Source organism: Petromyzon marinus, chromosome 78 (assembly GCF_048934315.1).
Source record: "Petromyzon marinus isolate PM22_M1 ecotype Great Lakes invasive population chromosome 78, UKy_Petmar_22M1.pri1.0, whole genome shotgun sequence".
Classification (NCBI taxonomy): Eukaryota; Metazoa; Chordata; class Hyperoartia; order Petromyzontiformes; family Petromyzontidae; genus Petromyzon; species Petromyzon marinus.
In genome coordinates this window covers 3,145,322-3,165,280 of record NC_133744.1, presented here as the reverse complement: position 1 = coordinate 3,165,280, position 19,959 = coordinate 3,145,322, and the positions used below count along the sequence as shown (strand labels likewise).

General features: G+C 46.4%; 1 protein-coding gene across 1 annotated transcript in view; it reads left to right on the top strand.

The window, feature by feature from the left end:
* Positions 1-657: 657 nt before the first annotated feature.
* Positions 658-19,959, top strand: part of LOC116938470 (protein O-linked-mannose beta-1,2-N-acetylglucosaminyltransferase 1) — a 125,711-nt gene continuing 106,409 nt past the window's right edge. Inside the window, exons 1-3 of the mRNA XM_076056838.1 lie at positions 658-815; positions 1,793-1,910; positions 5,990-6,088. Coding sequence (XP_075912953.1) covers positions 759-815; positions 1,793-1,910; positions 5,990-6,088 — 274 coding nt within the window. The 5' untranslated portion in view covers positions 658-758. The remainder of the gene's footprint in view (positions 816-1,792; positions 1,911-5,989; positions 6,089-19,959) is intronic.

Below are 19,959 nucleotides of genomic sequence, written 5' to 3'. Positions count from 1 at the left end.
ATCACCACCATCACCATCACCCACCCACCCCCCCCACTCACCCCCCCCACTCACCCACCCACCCACCCCCCCACTCACCCCCCCACTCACCCACCCCCCCACCTGCCCCCCACTTGCCCCCCACTTGCCCCCCCACCAGGCTAGCGTGATGTCACGGCGTGTCTTTGATGTCTACTCCCCACATGAGGATGACTCTATGTTACTGTTCCTGGGGCTCGTGTCTCCAGGCAGGATACTCGTCTTCACTGTCAAGGTGGGCGGGGATTGGTGGGGGGATTGGTGGGGGGTGACTGACTAAGTGACTAACTAAGTGACTAACTAAGTGACTAACTAAGTGACTGACTAAGTGACTAACTAACTACTCCCCACATGAGGATGAGTCTATGTTACTGTTCCTGGGGCTGGTGTCTCCAGGCAGGATACTCGTCTTTACTGTCAAGGTGGGCGGGGATTGGTGGGGGGATTGGTGGGGGGGTGGGTGACTAAGTGACTAACTAAGTGACTAACTAAGTGACTGACTAAGTGACTAACTAACTACTCCCCACATGAGGATGAGTCTATGTTACTGTTCCTGGGGCTCGTGTCTCCAGGCAGGATACTCGTCTTTACTGTCAAGGTGGGCGGGGATTGGTGGGGGGATTGGTGGGGGGTGACTGACTAAGTGACTAACTAAGTGACTAACTAAGTGACTAACTAAGTGACTAACTAAGTGACTAACTAAGTGACTAACTAACTACTCCCCACATGAGGATGAGTCTATGTTACTGTTCCTGGGGCTGGTGTCTCCAGGCAGGATACTCGTCTTCACTGTCAAGGTGGGCGGGGATTGGTGGGGGGATTGGTGGGGGGTGACTGACTAAGTGACTAACTAAGTGACTAACTAAGTGACTAACTAAGTGACTGACTAAGTGACTGACTAAGTGACTGACTAAGTGACAGACTAAGTGACAGACTAAGTGACAGACTAAGTGACTGACTAAGTGACTGAAACTAAGTGACTAACTAAGTGACTAACTAAGTGACTAACTAAGTGACTGACTAAGTGACTGACTAAGTGACTGACTAAGTGACTGACTAAGTGACTAACTAAGTGACTAACTAAGTGACTAACTAAGTGACTAACTAAGTGACTAACTAAGTGACTAACTAAGTGACTGACTAAGTGACTAACTAAGTGACTAACTAAGTGACTATATTATCTAGGACGAGGGCTCTTTCCACTTGTCAGCGTCTGCCCGCCAGAGACTCACAGAGTTGGGCAGTGTGCAGGCCTCAGGGCTTACTCAGTCAATGACTAAGTGACTGACTAAGTGACTAATTAAGTGACTAACTAAGTGACTAACTAACTGACTAACTAAGTGACTAAGTGACTAACTAAGTGACTAACTAAGTGACTATATTATCTAGGACGAGGGCTCTTTCCACTTGTCAGCGTCTGCCCGCCAGAGACTCACAGAGTTGGGCAGTGTGCAGGCCTCAGGGCTTACTCAGTCAATGACTAAGTGACTGACTAAGTGACTAACTAAGTGACTAACTAAGTGACTAACTAACTGACTAACTAAGTGACTAAGTGACTAACTAAGTGACTAACTAAGTGACTATATTATCTAGGACGAGGGCTCTTTCCACTTGTCAGCGTCTGCCCGCCAGAGACTCACAGAGTTGGGCAGTGTGCAGGCCTCAGGGCTTACTCAGTCAATGACTAAGTGACTGACTAAGTGACTAACTAACTGACTAACTAAGTGACTAAGTGACTAACTAAGTGACTGAACTAAGTGACTATATTATCTAGGACGAGGGCTCTTTCCACTTGTCAGCGTCTGCCCGCCAGAGACTCACAGAGTTGGGCAGTCTGCAGGCCTCAGGGCTTGCCTGGCGAGACACTTGGGCCCTGGTTCTCTACAATGGTGGTGAGACACCTCACTCAGTCTCTGTCTAACTACTCTGTGTCCAACTAGTGTGTCTAACTAGTGTGTCTAACTACTCTCTGTCTAACTAGTGTGTCTAACTAGTGTGTATAACTAGTGTGTCTAACTACTCTCTGTGTCTAACTAGTGTGTCTAACTACTCTGTGTGTCTAACTAGTGTGTCTAACTACTCTCTGTGTCTAACTAGTGTGTCTAACTACTCTCTGTGTCTAACTAGTGTGTCTAACTACTCTCTGTGTCTAACTAGTGTGTCTAACTACTCTGTGTCTAACTAGTGTGTCTAACTACTCTCTGTGTCTAACTAGTGTGTCTAACTACTCTCTGTCTAACTACTCTGTGTCCAACTAGTGTGTCTAACTAGTGTGTCTAACTACTCTCTGTCTAACTAGTGTGTCTAACTAGTTAGTGTCTGACTACTTAGTGTTTCACACACTCACTCAGCCACTCACTCAGCCACTCACTCAGTCTCTGTCTAACTACTCTCTGTCTAACTAGTGTGTCTAACTACTCTGTCTAACTAGTGTGTCTAACTAGTTAGTGTATTCACACACTCACTCAGTCTCTGTCTAACTACTCTCTGTCTAACTAGTGTGTCTAACTACTCTCTGTCTAACTAGTGTGTCTAACTACTCTCTGTCTAACTAGTGTGTTTAACTACTCTCTGTCTAACTAGTGTGTCTAACTAGTTAGTGTATTCACACACTCACTCAGTCTCTGTCTAACTACTCTGTCTAACTAGTGTGTCTAACTACTCTGTCTAACTAGTGTGTCTAACTACTCTCTGTCTAACTAGTGTGTCTAACTACTCTCTGTCTAACTACTCTGTGTCCAACTAATGTGTCTAACTACTCTCTGTCTAACTAGTGTGTCTAACTACTCTCTGTCTAACTAGTGTGTCTAACTACTCTTTGTCTAACTACTCTCTGTCTAACTAGTGTGTCTAACTACTCTCTGTCTAACTAGTGTGTCTAACTAGTTAGTGTATTCACACACTCACTCAGTCTCTGTCTAACTACTCTCTGTCTAACTAGTGTGTCTAACTACTCTCTGTCTAACTAGTGTGTCAAACTACTCTCTGTCTAACTAGTGTGTCTAACTACTCTCTGTCTAACTAGTGTGTCAAACTACTCTCTGTCTAACTAGTGTGTCTAACTACTCTCTGTCTAACTTGTGTGTCTAACTACTCTCTGTCTAACTAGTGTGTCTAACTACTCTCCGTCTAACTAGTGTGTCTAACTACTCTCTGTCTAACTAGTGTGTCTAACTAGTTAGTGTTTCACACACTCACTCAGTCTCTGTCTAACTACTCTCTGTCTAACTAGTGTGTCTAACTACTCTCTGTCTAACTAGTGTGTTTAACTAGTTAGTGTTTCACACACTCACTCAGCCACTCACTCAGCCACTCACTCAGTCTCTGTCTAACTACTTAGTGTCTAACTAGTGTGTCTAACTACTCTCTGTCTAACTAGTGTGTCTAACTACTCTCTGTCTAACTAGTGTGTCTAACTACTCTCTGTCTAACTAGTGTGTCTAACTACTCTCTGTCTAACTAGTGTGTCTAACTAGTTAGTGTTTCACACACTCACTCAGCCACTCACTCAGCCACTCACTCAGTCTCTGTCTAACTACTTAGTGTCTAACTAGTGTGTCTAACTACTCTCTGTCTAACTAGTGTGTCTAACTACTCTCTGTCTAACTAGTGTGTCTAACTACTCTCTGTCTAACTACTCTCTGTCTAACTACTTAGTGTCTAACTACTCTGTCTAACTAGTGTGTCTAACTACTCTCTGTCTAGCTACTTAGTGTCTAACTACTGTGTCTAACTACTCTCTGTCTAACTAGTGTGTCTAACTACTCTGTCTAACTAGTGTGTCTAACTACTCTCTGTCTAACTAGTGTGTCTAACTAGTTAGTGTCTGACTACTTAGTGTTTCACACACTCACTCAGCCACTCACTCAGTCTCTGTCTAACTACTCTCTGTCTAACTACTCTGTCTATCTAGTGTGTCTAACTACTCACTCAGTGTTTCACTCACTCACCCACTCACTAAGTCACTCACTCAGTCTCTGTCTAACTACCTAGTGTCTAACTACTCTCTGTCTAACTACTCTCTGTCTAACTACTCTCTGTCTAACTACTTAATGTTTCACTCACCCACTCACTCAGTCTGTGTCTGTGTCTAAGTACTTAATGTCTAACTACTCTCTGTCTAACTACTTAGTGTTTCACACACTCACTCAGCCACTCACTCAGTCTCTGTCTAACTACTCTCTGTCTAACTACTGTCTGTGTAACTAGTGTGTCTAACTACTCTGTCTAACTAGTGTGTCTAACTACTCTCTGTCTAACTACTCTCTGTCTAACTACTATCTGTCTAACTAATGTGTCTAACTACTCTCTGTCTAACTACTCTCTGTCTAACTAGTGTGTCTAACTACTCACTCAGTGTTTCACACACACTCTCACCCACTCACCCACTTACTCACTCACCCACTCACTCACCCACTCACTAACCCACTCCCCCACTCACTCACCCACTCACTCACTCACCCACTCACCCACCCACTCACTCACTCACCCACTCACCCACCCACTCACCCACTCACTCACCCACTCACCCACCCACTCACCCACTCACTCACTCACCCACTCACCCACTCACTCACCCACTCACCCACCCACTCACTCACTCACTCACCCACTCACCCACCCACTCACCCACTCACTCACTCACACACTCACTCACCCACTCACTCACCACTCACTCACCCACTCACTCACCCACCCACCCACTCACCCACTCACTCACCCACCCACTCACTCATCCACTCACTCACCCACCCACTCACTCACCCACTCACTCACCCACCCACCCACTCACTCACCCACTCACTCACCCATCCACTCACTCACCCACTCACTCACTCACCCACTCACTCACCCAATAACCCACTCACTCACCCACTCACTCACCCACCCACCCACTCACTCACTCACCCACCCACTCACCCAACCACCCACCCACTCACTCACCCACTCACCCACTCACTCACCCACTCACTCACTCACTCACCCACCCACCCACCCACTCACCCACCCACTCACTCACCCACTCACCCACCCACCCACTCACTCACCCACCCACCCACCCACTCACTCACTCACTCACCCACTCGCTCACTCACTCACCTACCCACTCACTCACCCACTCACTCACCCACTCACTCACCCACACACTCACCCACTCACCCACCCACTCACTCACTCACTCACCTACCCACTCACTCACCCACACACTCACCCACTCACTCACTCACCCACTCACCCACCCACTCACTCACTCACCCACTCACTCACCCACTCACCCACTCACTCACTCACTCACCCACTCACTCACTCACTCACCCACCCACCCACCCACTAACTCACCCACTCACCCACTCACTCACACACTCACTCACCCACTCACCCACTCACTCACCCACTCACTCACCCACTCACCCACTCATTCACCCACTCACCCACTCACTCACCCACTCACTCACCCACACACTCACCCACTCATTCACCCACTCACCCACTCATTCACTCACTCACTCACCCACCCACTCACTCACTCACCCACTCACCCACTCACCCACCCACCCACTAACTCACCCACTCACACTCACTCACCCACTCACCCACTCACTCACCCACTCACTCACTCACTCACCCACTCACCCACCCACTCACCCACTCACTCACACTCACTCACCCACTCACCCACTCACTCACCCACTCACTCACCCACTCACTCACCCACTCACTCACTCACTCACCCACTCACCCACTCACCCACTCACTCACCCACTCACTCACCCACACACTCACCCACTCACTCACCCACTCACCCACTCATTCACTCACTCACTCACTCACCCACCCACTCACTCACTCACCCACTCACCCACTCACTCACTCACCCACTCACTCACCCACTCATTCACTCACTCACCCACCCACTAACTCACCCACCCACTAACTCACCCCCCCACTCTCCCCCCACTCTCCCCTCCAGGTGAGAGTAAGGGAGAGTTGATTTCCCACTCTCCCTCACTCACATCCTGGGCAGACCCAGTCCTCCTGAGGACTGAAATCACTCTGGTTCCTGTTGAAGGTGGGTGGGTGAGTGGGTGGGTGAGTTGGTGGGTGGGTGGGTGGGTGAGTGAGTGAGTGAGTGGGTGGGTGAGTGGGTGGGTGGGTGGGTGAGTGCGTGAGTGAGTGGGTGAGTGAGTGGGTGGGTGAGTGGGTGGGTGAGTGCGTGAGTGAGTGGGTGGGTGAGTGGGTGGGTGAGTGCGTGAGTAGGTGGGTGGTTGAGTGAGTGAGTGGGTGAGTGAGTGAGTGGGTGGGTGAGTGAGTGAGTGAGTGGGTGGGTGGGTGAGTGAGTGGGTGGTTGAGTGAGTGGGTGGGTGGTTGGATGGGTGGGTGGGTGAGTTGGTGGGTCGGTGGATGGGTGAGTGGGTGAGTGAGCGAGTGGGTGGGTGGTTGGGTGGGTGGGTGAGTTGGTGGGTGGGTGTGTGGGTGAGTGGGTGGGTGGGTGAGTGAGTTGGTGGGTGGGTGAGTGGGTGGTTGAGTGAGTGGGTGGTTGAGTGAGTGAGTGGTTGGGTGGGTGGGTGGGTGAGCTGGTGGGTGAGTGGGTGAGTGGGTGGGTGGTTGAGTGGGTGGATGGTTGGAGTGAGTAGGTGTACTGTGTGTGTGACTATGTGTGTGACTGTGTGTGTATGACTGTGTGTACTGTGTGTATGTACTGTGTGTATACTGTGTGTGTGTCTGTGTGTACTGTGTGTGTGACTGTGTGTGTATGACTGTGTGTACTGTGTGTGTGTACTGTATGTGTGTGACTGTGTGTGTGACTGTGTGTGTATGACTGTGTGTACTGTGTGTGTACTGTGTACTGTGTGTGTACTGTGTGTGACTGTGTGTACTGTGTGTGTATACTATGTGTACTGTGTGTGTGTGTCTGTGTGTACTGTGTGTGTGTACTGTGTGTGTGTACTGTGTGTATACTGTGTATATCTGTGACTGTGTGTGTGTACTGTGTGTGACTGTGTGTGTACTGTGTGTGTGTACTGTGTGTACTGTGTGTGTACTGTGTGTGTGTACTGTGTGTACTGTGTGTGACTGTGTGTGTACTGTGTGTGTGTGTGTGTACTGTGTGTATACTGTGTGTGTACTGTGTGTGTGTACTGTGTGTATACTGTGTGTGTACTGTGTGTGTGTACTGTGTGTACTGTGTGTGTACTGTGTGTACTGTGTGTGTACTGTGTGTATACTGTGTGTGTACTGTGTGTACTGTGTGTGTACTGTGTGTACTGTGTGTACTGTGTGTGTACTGTGTACTGTATGTGTACTGTGTGTGACTGTGTGTGTACTGTGTGTGTGTACTGTGTGTACTGTGTGTGTACTGTGTACTGTATGTGTACTGTGTGTGACTGTGTGTGTACTGTGTGTGTGTACTGTGTGTACTGTGTGTGTACTGTGTACTGTATGTGTACTGTGTGTGACTGTGTGTGTACTGTGTGTATACTGTGTGTGTACTGTGTGTATACTGTGTGTACTGTGTGTGTACTGTGTGTACTGTGTGTGTACTGTGTGTGTCTGTGTGTGTGTGACTGTGTGTGTGTGTACTGTGTGTATACTGTGTGTGTATACTGTGTGTGTACTGTGTGTGTGTACTGTGTGTGTACTGTGTGTACTGTGTGTGTGTACTGTGTGTGTACTGTGTACTGTGTGTGTGTACTGTGTGTGTGACTGTGTGTGTACTGTGGTACTTTGTGTACTGTGTTTGTACTGTGTGTGTGTGTACTGTGTGTGTACTGTGTGTGTACTGTGTGTACTGTGTGTGTACTGTGTGTGTACTGTGTGTGTGTACTGTGTGTACTGTGTGTGTGTGACTGTGTACTGTGTGTGTACTGTGTGTGTACTGTGTGTGTGTGTACTGTGTGTGTGTGTACTGTGTGTACTGTGTGTGTGTACTGTGTGTGTGTACTCTGTGTGTGTGTATACTGTGTGTACTGTGTGTGTACTGTGTGTGTACTGTGTGTACTGTGTGTGTGTGTACTGTGTACTGTGTGTGTACTGTGTGTGTATACTGTGTGTACTGTGTGTGTGTACTGTGTGTGTGTACTGTGTGTACTGTGTGTGTCTGTGTGTGTGTGTGTACAGTGTGTGTACTGTGTGTACTGTGTGTGTACTGTGTGTGTACTGTGTGTACTGTGTGTGTACTGTGTACTGTATGTGTACTGTGTGTGACTGTGTGTGTACTGTGTGTGTGTACTGTGTGTGTACTGTGTACTGTATGTGTACTGTGTGTGACTGTGTGTGTACTGTGTGTACTGTGTGTATACTGTGTGTGTACTGTGTGTATACTGTGTGTACTGTGTGTGTACTGTGTGTACTGTGTGTGTACTGTGTGTGTCTGTGTGTGTGTGACTGTGTGTGTGTGTGTACTGTGTGTATACTGTGTGTGTATACTGTGTGTGTACTGTGTGTGTGTACTGTGTGTGTACTGTGTGTACTGTGTGTGTGTACTGTGTGTGTACTGTGTACTGTGTGTGTGTACTGTGTGTGTGACTGTGTGTGTACTGTGGTACTTTGTGTACTGTGTTTGTACTGTGTGTGTGTGTACTGTGTGTGTACTGTGTGTGTACTGTGTGTGTACTGTGTGTGTACTGTGTGTGTGTACTGTGTGTACTGTGTGTGTGTGACTGTGTACTGTGTGTGTACTGTGTGTGTACTGTGTGTGTGTGTACTGTGTGTGTGTGTACTGTGTGTACTGTGTGTGTGTACTGTGTGTGTGTACTCTGTGTGTGTGTATACTGTGTGTACTGTGTGTGTACTGTGTGTACTGTGTGTGTGTGTGTACTGTGTACTGTGTGTGTACTGTGTGTGTATACTGTGTGTACTGTGTGTGTGTACTGTGTGTGTGTACTGTGTGTACTGTGTGTGTCTGTGTGTGTGTGTGTACAGTGTGTGTACTGTGTGTACTGTGTGTGTACTGTGTGTGTACTGTGTGTACTGTGTGTGTGTACTGTATGTACTGTGTGTACTGTATGTGTACTGTGTGTACTGTGTGTGTACTGTGTGTACTGTGTACTGTGTGTACTGTGTGTGTACTGTGTGTGTACTGTGTGTGTGTGTACTGTGTGTGTACTGTGTGTGTACTGTGTGTACTGTGTATGTACTGTGTGTGTGTGTACTGTGTGTGTGCTGTGTGTGTACTGTGTGTACTGTGTGTGTACTGTGTGTGTGTACTGTATGTACTGTGTGTGTACTGTATGTACTGTATGTGTACTGTGTGTACTGTGTGTGTGTACTGTGTGTGTGTACTGTGTGTGTGTACTGTATGTACTGTGTGTGTACTGTGTGTACTATGTGTGTGTGTACTGTGTGTGTACTGTGTGTACTGTGTGTGTACTGTGTGTGTACTGTGTGTACTGTGTGTGTACTGTGTGCGTACTGTGTGTGTGTACTGTGTGTGTACTGTGTACTGTGTGTGTACTGTGTGTGTGTACTGTGTGTGTGTACTGTGTGTGTACTGTGTGTGTACTGTGTGTACTGTGTGTACTGTATGTACTGTGTGTGTACTGTGTGTGTACTGTGTGTACTGTGTGTGTACTGTATGTACTGTGTGTGTATACTGTGTGTTCTGTGTGTGTACTGTGTGTGTGTATTGTGTGTACTGTGTGTGTACTGTGTGTGTACTGTGTGTGTGTACTGTGTGTGTGTACTGTGTGTGTACTGTGTGTGTGTATTGTGTGTACTGTGTGTGTACTGTGTGTGTACTGTGTGTACTGTGTGTGTACTGTGTGTGTACTGTGTGTGTGTATTGTGTGTACTGTGTGTGTACTGTGTGTGTACTGTGTGTGTGTACTGTGTGTGTGTACTGTGTGTGTGTATTGTGTGTACTGTGTGTGTACTGTGTGTGTACTGTGTGTGTGTACTGTGTGTGTGTACTGTGTGTGTGTACTGTGTGTGTACTGTGTGTGTACTGTGTGTGTGTACTGTGTGTGTGTACTGTGTGTGTGTACTGTGTGTGTGTACTGTGTGTGTGTACTGTGTGTGTACTGTGTGTACTGTGTGTGTACTCTGTGTACTGTGTGTTTGTACTGTGTGTGTACTGTGTGTGTACTGTGTGTGTGTGTACTGTGTGTGTACTGTGTGTGTGTACTGTGTGTGTACTGTGTGTGTACTGTGTGTACTGTGTGTGTACTGTATGTACTGTGTGTGTGTACTGTGTGTGTACTGTCTGTGTACTGTGTGTATACTGTGTGTGTACTGTGTGTACTGTGTGTGTGTACTGTGTGTACTGTGTGTGTACTGTGTGTGTACTGTGTGTGTGTACTGTGTGTGTGTGTGTGTACTGTGTGTGTGTGTGTATACTGTGTGTGTGTGTACTGTGTGTGTACTGTGTGTGTACTGTGTGTGTACTGTGTGTGTGTACTGTGTGTGTACTGTGTGTGTACTGTGTGTGTGTACTGTGTGTACTGTGTGTGTGTACTGTGTGTGTGTACTGTGTGTGTGTATTGTGTGTACTGTGTGTGTACTGTGTGTGTGTACTGTGTGTGTGTACTGTGTGTGTACTGTGTGTGTGTACTGTGTGTGTACTGTGTGTGTGTACTGTGTGTGTACTGTGTGTGTACTGTGTGTGTGTACTGTGTGTGTACTGTGTGTGTACTGTGTGTACTGTGTGTTTGTACTGTGTGTGTACTGTGTGTGTACTGTGTGTGTGTGTACTGTGTGTGTACTGTGTGTGTGTACTGTGTGTGTGTACTGTGTGTGTACTGTGTGTGTACTGTGTGTGTACTGTATGTACTGTGTGTGTGTACTGTGTGTGTACTGTCTGTGTACTGTGTGTATACTGTGTGTGTACTGTGTGTACTGTGTGTGTGTACTGTGTGTACTGTGTGTGTACTGTGTGTGTACTGTGTGTGTGTACTGTGTGTGTACTGTGTGTGTACTGTGTGTGTGTGTGTGTACTGTGTGTGTGTGTACTGTGTGTGTACTGTGTGTGTGTACTGTGTGTGTACTGTGTGTACTGTGTGTGTGTGTGTACTGTGTGTGTGTACTGTGTGTGTACTGTGTGTGTGTACTGTGTGTGTGTACTGTGTGTGTGTACTGTGTGTACTGTGTGTGTGTGTGTACTGTGTGTGTGTACTGTGTGTGTACTGTGTGTGTGTACTGTGTGTGTGTACTGTGTGTGTACTGTGTGTGTGTACTGTGTGTACTGTGTGTGTACTGTATGTGTACTGTGTGTGTGTACTGTGTGTGTGTACTGTGTGTGTGTGTACTGTGTGTGTACTGTGTGTGTGTACTGTGTGTGTGTACTGTGTGTGTGTGTGTACTGTGTGTGTACTGTGTGTGTACTGTGTGTGTGTACTGTGTGTGTGTACTGTGTGTACTGTGTGTGTGTGTACTGTGTGTGTACTGTGTGTGTGTGTACTGTGTGTGTACTGTGTGTACTGTGTGTGTGTGTGTGTGTACTGTGTGTGTGTACTGTGTGTGTGTGTACTGTGTGTGTACTGTGTGTGTACTGTGTGTGTACTGTGTGTACTGTGTGTGTACTGTGTGTGTACTGTGTGTACTGTGTGTGTGTACTGTGTGTGTACTGTGTGTGTACTGTGTCTGTGTACTGTGTGTACTGTGTGTGTGTACTGTGTGTACTGTGTGTGTGTACTGTGTGTGTGTACTGTGTGTGTCTGTGTGTGTGTGTGTACAGTGTGTGTACTGTGTGTACTGTGTGTGTACTGTGTGTGTACTGTGTGTACTGTGTGTGTACTGTGTACTGTATGTGTACTGTGTGTGACTGTGTGTGTACTGTGTGTGTGTACTGTGTGTGTACTGTGTACTGTATGTGTACTGTGTGTGACTGTGTGTGTACTGTGTGTATACTGTGTGTGTACTGTGTGTATACTGTGTGTACTGTGTGTGTACTGTGTGTACTGTGTGTGTACTGTGTGTGTCTGTGTGTGTGTGACTGTGTGTGTGTGTGTACTGTGTGTGTGTGTGTACTGTGTGTATACTGTGTGTGTATACTGTGTGTGTACTGTGTGTGTGTACTGTGTGTGTACTGTGTGTACTGTGTGTGTGTACTGTGTGTGTACTGTGTACTGTGTGTGTGTACTGTGTGTGTGACTGTGTGTGTACTGTGGTACTTTGTGTACTGTGTTTGTACTGTGTGTGTGTGTACTGTGTGTGTACTGTGTGTGTACTGTGTGTGTACTGTGTGTACTGTGTGTGTACTGTGTGTGTGTACTGTGTGTACTGTGTGTGTGTGACTGTGTACTGTGTGTGTACTGTGTGTGTACTGTGTGTGTGTGTACTGTGTGTGTGTGTACTGTGTGTACTGTGTGTGTGTACTGTGTGTGTGTACTCTGTGTGTGTGTATACTGTGTGTACTGTGTGTGTACTGTGTGTACTGTGTGTGTGTGTGTACTGTGTACTGTGTGTGTACTGTGTGTGTATACTGTGTGTACTGTGTGTGTGTACTGTGTGTGTGTACTGTGTGTACTGTGTGTGTCTGTGTGTGTGTGTGTACAGTGTGTGTACTGTGTGTACTGTGTGTGTACTGTGTGTGTACTGTGTGTACTGTGTGTGTGTACTGTATGTACTGTGTGTACTGTATGTGTACTGTGTGTACTGTGTGTGTACTGTGTGTACTGTGTACTGTGTGTACTGTGTGTGTACTGTGTGTGTACTGTGTGTGTGTGTACTGTGTGTGTACTGTGTGTGTACTGTGTGTACTGTGTATGTACTGTGTGTGTGTGTACTGTGTGTGTGCTGTGTGTGTACTGTGTGTACTGTGTGTGTACTGTGTGTGTGTACTGTATGTACTGTGTGTGTACTGTATGTACTGTATGTGTACTGTGTGTACTGTGTGTGTGTACTGTGTGTGTGTACTGTGTGTGTGTACTGTATGTACTGTGTGTGTACTGTGTGTACTATGTGTGTGTGTACTGTGTGTGTACTGTGTGTACTGTGTGTGTACTGTGTGTGTACTGTGTGTACTGTGTGTGTACTGTGTGCGTACTGTGTGTGTGTACTGTGTGTGTACTGTGTACTGTGTGTGTACTGTGTGTGTGTACTGTGTGTGTGTACTGTGTGTGTACTGTGTGTGTACTGTGTGTACTGTGTGTACTGTATGTACTGTGTGTGTACTGTGTGTGTACTGTGTGTACTGTGTGTGTACTGTATGTACTGTGTGTGTATACTGTGTGTTCTGTGTGTGTACTGTGTGTGTGTATTGTGTGTACTGTGTGTGTACTGTGTGTGTACTGTGTGTGTGTACTGTGTGTGTGTACTGTGTGTGTACTGTGTGTGTGTATTGTGTGTACTGTGTGTGTACTGTGTGTGTACTGTGTGTACTGTGTGTGTACTGTGTGTGTACTGTGTGTGTGTATTGTGTGTACTGTGTGTGTACTGTGTGTGTACTGTGTGTGTGTACTGTGTGTGTGTACTGTGTGTGTGTATTGTGTGTACTGTGTGTGTACTGTGTGTGTACTGTGTGTGTGAACTGTGTGTGTGTACTGTGTGTGTGTACTGTGTGTGTTCTGTGTGTGTGTACTGTGTGTGTGTACTGTGTGTGTACTGTGTGTGTGTACTGTGTGTGTGTACTGTGTGTGTGTACTGTGTGTGTACTGTGTGTACTGTGTGTGTACTCTGTGTACTGTGTGTTTGTACTGTGTGTGTACTGTGTGTGTACTGTGTGTGTGTGTACTGTGTGTGTACTGTGTGTGTGTACTGTGTGTGTACTGTGTGTGTACTGTGTGTACTGTGTGTGTACTGTATGTACTGTGTGTGTGTACTGTGTGTGTACTGTCTGTGTACTGTGTGTATACTGTGTGTGTACTGTGTGTACTGTGTGTGTGTACTGTGTGTACTGTGTGTGTACTGTGTGTGTACTGTGTGTGTGTACTGTGTGTGTGTGTGTGTACTGTGTGTGTGTGTGTGTATACTGTGTGTGTGTGTACTGTGTGTGTACTGTGTGTGTACTGTGTGTGTACTGTGTGTGTGTACTGTGTGTGTACTGTGTGTGTACTGTGTGTGTGTACTGTGTGTACTGTGTGTGTGTACTGTGTGTGTGTACTGTGTGTGTGTATTGTGTGTACTGTGTGTGTACTGTGTGTGTGTACTGTGTGTGTGTACTGTGTGTGTACTGTGTGTGTGTACTGTGTGTGTACTGTGTGTGTGTACTGTGTGTGTACTGTGTGTGTACTGTGTGTGTGTACTGTGTGTGTACTGTGTGTGTACTGTGTGTACTGTGTGTTTGTACTGTGTGTGTACTGTGTGTGTACTGTGTGTGTGTGTACTGTGTGTGTACTGTGTGTGTGTACTGTGTGTGTGTACTGTGTGTGTACTGTGTGTGTACTGTGTGTGTACTGTATGTACTGTGTGTGTGTACTGTGTGTGTACTGTCTGTGTACTGTGTGTATACTGTGTGTGTACTGTGTGTACTGTGTGTGTGTACTGTGTGTACTGTGTGTGTACTGTGTGTGTACTGTGTGTGTGTACTGTGTGTGTACTGTGTGTGTACTGTGTGTGTGTGTGTGTACTGTGTGTGTGTGTACTGTGTGTGTACTGTGTGTGTACTGTGTGTGTGTACTGTGTGTGTACTGTGTGTGTACTGTGTGTGTACTGTGTGTACTGTGTGTGTGTACTGTGTGTACTGTGTGTGTACTGTGTGTGTACTGTGTGTACTGTGTGTGTGTACTGTGTGTGTACTGTGTGTGTACTGTGTGTACTGTGTGTGTACTGTGTGTGTGTGTACTGTGTGTGTACTGTGTGTGTACTGTGTGTGTACTGTGTGTGTGTACTGTGTGTGTACTGTGTGTGTACTGTGTGTACTGTGTGTGTGTGTACTGTGTGTACTGTGTCTGTGTGTACTGTGTGTGTGTGTACTGTGTGTACTGTGTGTGTACTGTGTGTGTGTACTGTGTGTACTGTGTGTGTACTGTGTGTGTGTACTGTGTGTGTGTACTGTGTGTGTGTGTGTGTACTGTGTGTGTACTGTGTGTGTACTGTGTGTGTGTACTGTGTGTGTGTACTGTGTGTACTGTGTGTGTGTGTACTGTGTGTGTACTGTGTGTGTGTGTACTGTGTGTGTACTGTGTGTACTGTGTGTGTGTGTGTACTGTGTGTGTGTACTGTGTGTGTGTACTGTGTGTGTGTACTGTGTGTACTGTGTGTGTGTGTGTACTGTGTGTGTGTACTGTGTGTGTACTGTGTGTGTGTACTGTGTGTGTGTACTGTGTGTGTACTGTGTGTGTGTACTGTGTGTACTGTGTGTGTACTGTATGTGTACTGTGTGTGTGTACTGTGTGTGTGTACTGTGTGTGTGTGTACTGTGTGTGTACTGTGTGTGTGTACTGTGTGTGTGTACTGTGTGTGTGTGTGTACTGTGTGTGTACTGTGTGTGTACTGTGTGTGTGTACTGTGTGTGTGTACTGTGTGTACTGTGTGTGTGTGTACTGTGTGTGTACTGTGTGTGTGTGTACTGTGTGTGTACTGTGTGTACTGTGTGTGTGTGTGTACTGTGTGTGTGTACTGTGTGTGTGTGTACTGTGTGTGTACTGTGTGTGTACTGTGTGTGTACTGTGTGTGTACTGTGTGTACTGTGTGTGTACTGTGTGTGTACTGTGTGTACTGTGTGTGTGTACTGTGTGTGTACTGTGTGTGTACTGTGTCTGTGTACTGTGTGTACTGTGTGTGTGTACTGTGTGTACTGTGTGTGTGTACTGTGTGTGTGTACTGTGTGTACTGTGTGTGTCTGTGTGTGTGTGTACAGTGTGTGTACTGTGTGTACTGTGTGTGTACTGTGTGTGTACTGTGTGTACTGTGTGTGTACTGTGTACTGTATGTGTACTGTGTGTGACTGTGTGTGTACTGTGTGTGTGTACTGTGTGTGTACTGTGTACTGTATGTGTACTGTGTGTGACTGTGTGTGTACTGTGTGTACTGTGTGTATACTGTGTGTGTACTGTGTGTATACTGTGTGTACTGTGTGTGTACTGTGTGTACTGTGTGTGTACTGTGTGTGTCTGTGTGTGTGTGACTGTGTGTGTGTGTGTACTGTGTGTATACTGTGTGTGTATACTGTGTGTGTACTGTGTGTGTGTACTGTGTGTGTACTGTGTGTACTGTGTGTGTGTACTGTGTGTGTACTGTGTACTGTGTGTGTGTACTGTGTGTGTGACTGTGTGTGTACTGTGGTACTTTGTGTACTGTGTTTGTACTGTGTGTGTGTGTACTGTGTGTGTACTGTGTGTGTACTGTGTGTGTACTGTGTGTACTGTGTGTGTACTGTGTGTGTGTACTGTGTGTACTGTGTGTGTGTGACTGTGTACTGTGTGTGTACTGTGTGTGTACTGTGTGTGTGTGTACTGTGTGTGTGTGTACTGTGTGTACTGTGTGTGTGTACTGTGTGTGTGTACTCTGTGTGTGTGTATACTGTGTGTACTGTGTGTGTACTGTGTGTACTGTGTGTGTGTGTGTACTGTGTACTGTGTGTGTACTGTGTGTGTATACTGTGTGTACTGTGTGTGTGTACTGTGTGTGTGTACTGTGTGTACTGTGTGTGTCTGTGTGTGTGTGTGTACAGTGTGTGTACTGTGTGTACTGTGTGTGTACTGTGTGTGTACTGTGTGTACTGTGTGTGTGTACTGTATGTACTGTGTGTACTGTATGTGTACTGTGTGTACTGTGTGTGTACTGTGTGTACTGTGTACTGTGTGTACTGTGTGTGTACTGTGTGTGTACTGTGTGTGTGTGTACTGTGTGTGTACTGTGTGTGTACTGTGTGTACTGTGTATGTACTGTGTGTGTGTGTACTGTGTGTGTGCTGTGTGTGTACTGTGTGTACTGTGTGTGTACTGTGTGTGTGTACTGTATGTACTGTGTGTGTACTGTATGTACTGTATGTGTACTGTGTGTACTGTGTGTGTGTACTGTGTGTGTGTACTGTGTGTGTGTACTGTATGTACTGTGTGTGTACTGTGTGTACTATGTGTGTGTGTACTGTGTGTGTACTGTGTGTACTGTGTGTGTACTGTGTGTGTACTGTGTGTACTGTGTGTGTACTGTGTGCGTACTGTGTGTGTGTACTGTGTGTGTACTGTGTACTGTGTGTGTACTGTGTGTGTGTACTGTGTGTGTGTACTGTGTGTGTACTGTGTGTGTACTGTGTGTACTGTGTGTACTGTATGTACTGTGTGTGTACTGTGTGTGTACTGTGTGTACTGTGTGTGTACTGTATGTACTGTGTGTGTATACTGTGTGTTCTGTGTGTGTACTGTGTGTGTGTATTGTGTGTACTGTGTGTGTACTGTGTGTGTACTGTGTGTGTGTACTGTGTGTGTGTACTGTGTGTGTACTGTGTGTGTGTATTGTGTGTACTGTGTGTGTACTGTGTGTGTACTGTGTGTACTGTGTGTGTACTGTGTGTGTACTGTGTGTGTGTATTGTGTGTACTGTGTGTGTACTGTGTGTGTACTGTGTGTGTGTACTGTGTGTGTGTACTGTGTGTGTGTATTGTGTGTACTGTGTGTGTACTGTGTGTGTACTGTGTGTGTGTACTGTGTGTGTGTACTGTGTGTGTGTACTGTGTGTGTACTGTGTGTGTACTGTGTGTGTGTACTGTGTGTGTGTACTGTGTGTGTACTGTGTGTGTGTACTGTGTGTGTGTACTGTGTGTGTGTACTGTGTGTGTACTGTGTGTACTGTGTGTGTACTCTGTGTACTGTGTGTTTGTACTGTGTGTGTACTGTGTGTGTACTGTGTGTGTGTGTACTGTGTGTGTACTGTGTGTGTGTACTGTGTGTGTACTGTGTGTGTACTGTGTGTACTGTGTGTGTACTGTATGTACTGTGTGTGTGTACTGTGTGTGTACTGTCTGTGTACTGTGTGTATACTGTGTGTGTACTGTGTGTACTGTGTGTGTGTACTGTGTGTACTGTGTGTGTACTGTGTGTGTACTGTGTGTGTGTACTGTGTGTGTGTGTGTGTACTGTGTGTGTGTGTGTGTATACTGTGTGTGTGTGTACTGTGTGTGTACTGTGTGTGTACTGTGTGTGTACTGTGTGTGTGTACTGTGTGTGTACTGTGTGTGTACTGTGTGTGTGTACTGTGTGTACTGTGTGTGTGTACTGTGTGTGTGTACTGTGTGTGTGTATTGTGTGTACTGTGTGTGTACTGTGTGTGTGTACTGTGTGTGTGTACTGTGTGTGTACTGTGTGTGTGTACTGTGTGTGTACTGTGTGTGTGTACTGTGTGTGTACTGTGTGTGTACTGTGTGTGTGTACTGTGTGTGTACTGTGTGTGTACTGTGTGTACTGTGTGTTTGTACTGTGTGTGTACTGTGTGTGTACTGTGTGTGTGTGTACTGTGTGTGTACTGTGTGTGTGTACTGTGTGTGTGTACTGTGTGTGTACTGTGTGTGTACTGTGTGTGTACTGTATGTACTGTGTGTGTGTACTGTGTGTGTACTGTCTGTGTACTGTGTGTATACTGTGTGTGTACTGTGTGTACTGTGTGTGTGTACTGTGTGTACTGTGTGTGTACTGTGTGTGTACTGTGTGTGTGTACTGTGTGTGTACTGTGTGTGTACTGTGTGTGTGTGTGTGTACTGTGTGTGTGTGTACTGTGTGTGTACTGTGTGTGTGTACTGTGTGTGTACTGTGTGTGTACTGTGTGTGTACTGTGTGTACTGTGTGTGTGTACTGTGTGTACTGTGTGTGTACTGTGTGTGTACTGTGTGTACTGTGTGTGTGTACTGTGTGTGTACTGTGTGTGTACTGTGTGTACTGTGTGTGTACTGTGTGTGTGTGTACTGTGTGTGTACTGTGTGTGTACTGTGTGTGTACTGTGTGTGTGTACTGTGTGTGTACTGTGTGTGTACTGTGTGTACTGTGTGTGTGTGTACTGTGTGTACTGTGTCTGTGTGTACTGTGTGTGTGTGTACTGTGTGTACTGTGTGTGTACTGTGTGTGTGTACTGTGTGTACTGTGTGTGTACTGTGTGTGTGTACTGTGTGTGTGTACTGTGTGTGTGTGTGTACTGTGTGTGTACTGTGTGTGTACTGTGTGTGTGTACTGTGTGTGTGTACTGTGTGTACTGTGTGTGTGTGTACTGTGTGTGTACTGTGTGTGTGTGTACTGTGTGTGTACTGTGTGTACTGTGTGTGTGTGTGTACTGTGTGTGTGTACTGTGTGTGTACTGTGTGTGTGTACTGTGTGTGTGTACTGTGTGTGTGTACTGTGTGTACTGTGTGTGTGTGTGTACTGTGTGTGTGTACTGTGTGTGTACTGTGTGTGTGTACTGTGTGTGTGTACTGTGTGTGTACTGTGTGTGTGTACTGTGTGTACTGTGTGTGTACTGTATGTGTACTGTGTGTGTGTACTGTGTGTGTGTACTGTGTGTGTGTGTACTGTGTGTGTACTGTGTGTGTGTACTGTGTGTGTGTACTGTGTGTGTGTGTGTACTGTGTGTGTACTGTGTGTGTACTGTGTGTGTGTACTGTGTGTGTGTACTGTGTGTACTGTGTGTGTGTGTACTGTGTGTGTACTGTGTGTGTGTGTACTGTGTGTGTACTGTGTGTACTGTGTGTGTGTGTGTGTGTACTGTGTGTGTGTACTGTGTGTGTGTGTACTGTGTGTGTACTGTGTGTGTACTGTGTGTGTACTGTGTGTACTGTGTGTGTACTGTGTGTGTACTGTGTGTACTGTGTGTGTGTACTGTGTGTGTACTGTGTGTGTACTGTGTCTGTGTACTGTGTGTACTGTGTGTGTGTACTGTGTGTACTGTGTGTGTACTGTGTGTGTGTACTGTGTGTGTACTGTGTGTGTGTACTGTGTGTACTGTGTGTGTACTGTGTGTACTGTGTGTGTGTACTGTGTGTACTGTGTGTGTGTACTGTGTGTACTGTGTGTGTGTACTGTGTGTGTACTGTGTGTGTACTGTGTGTACTGTGTGTGTACTGTGTGTGTACTGTGTGTA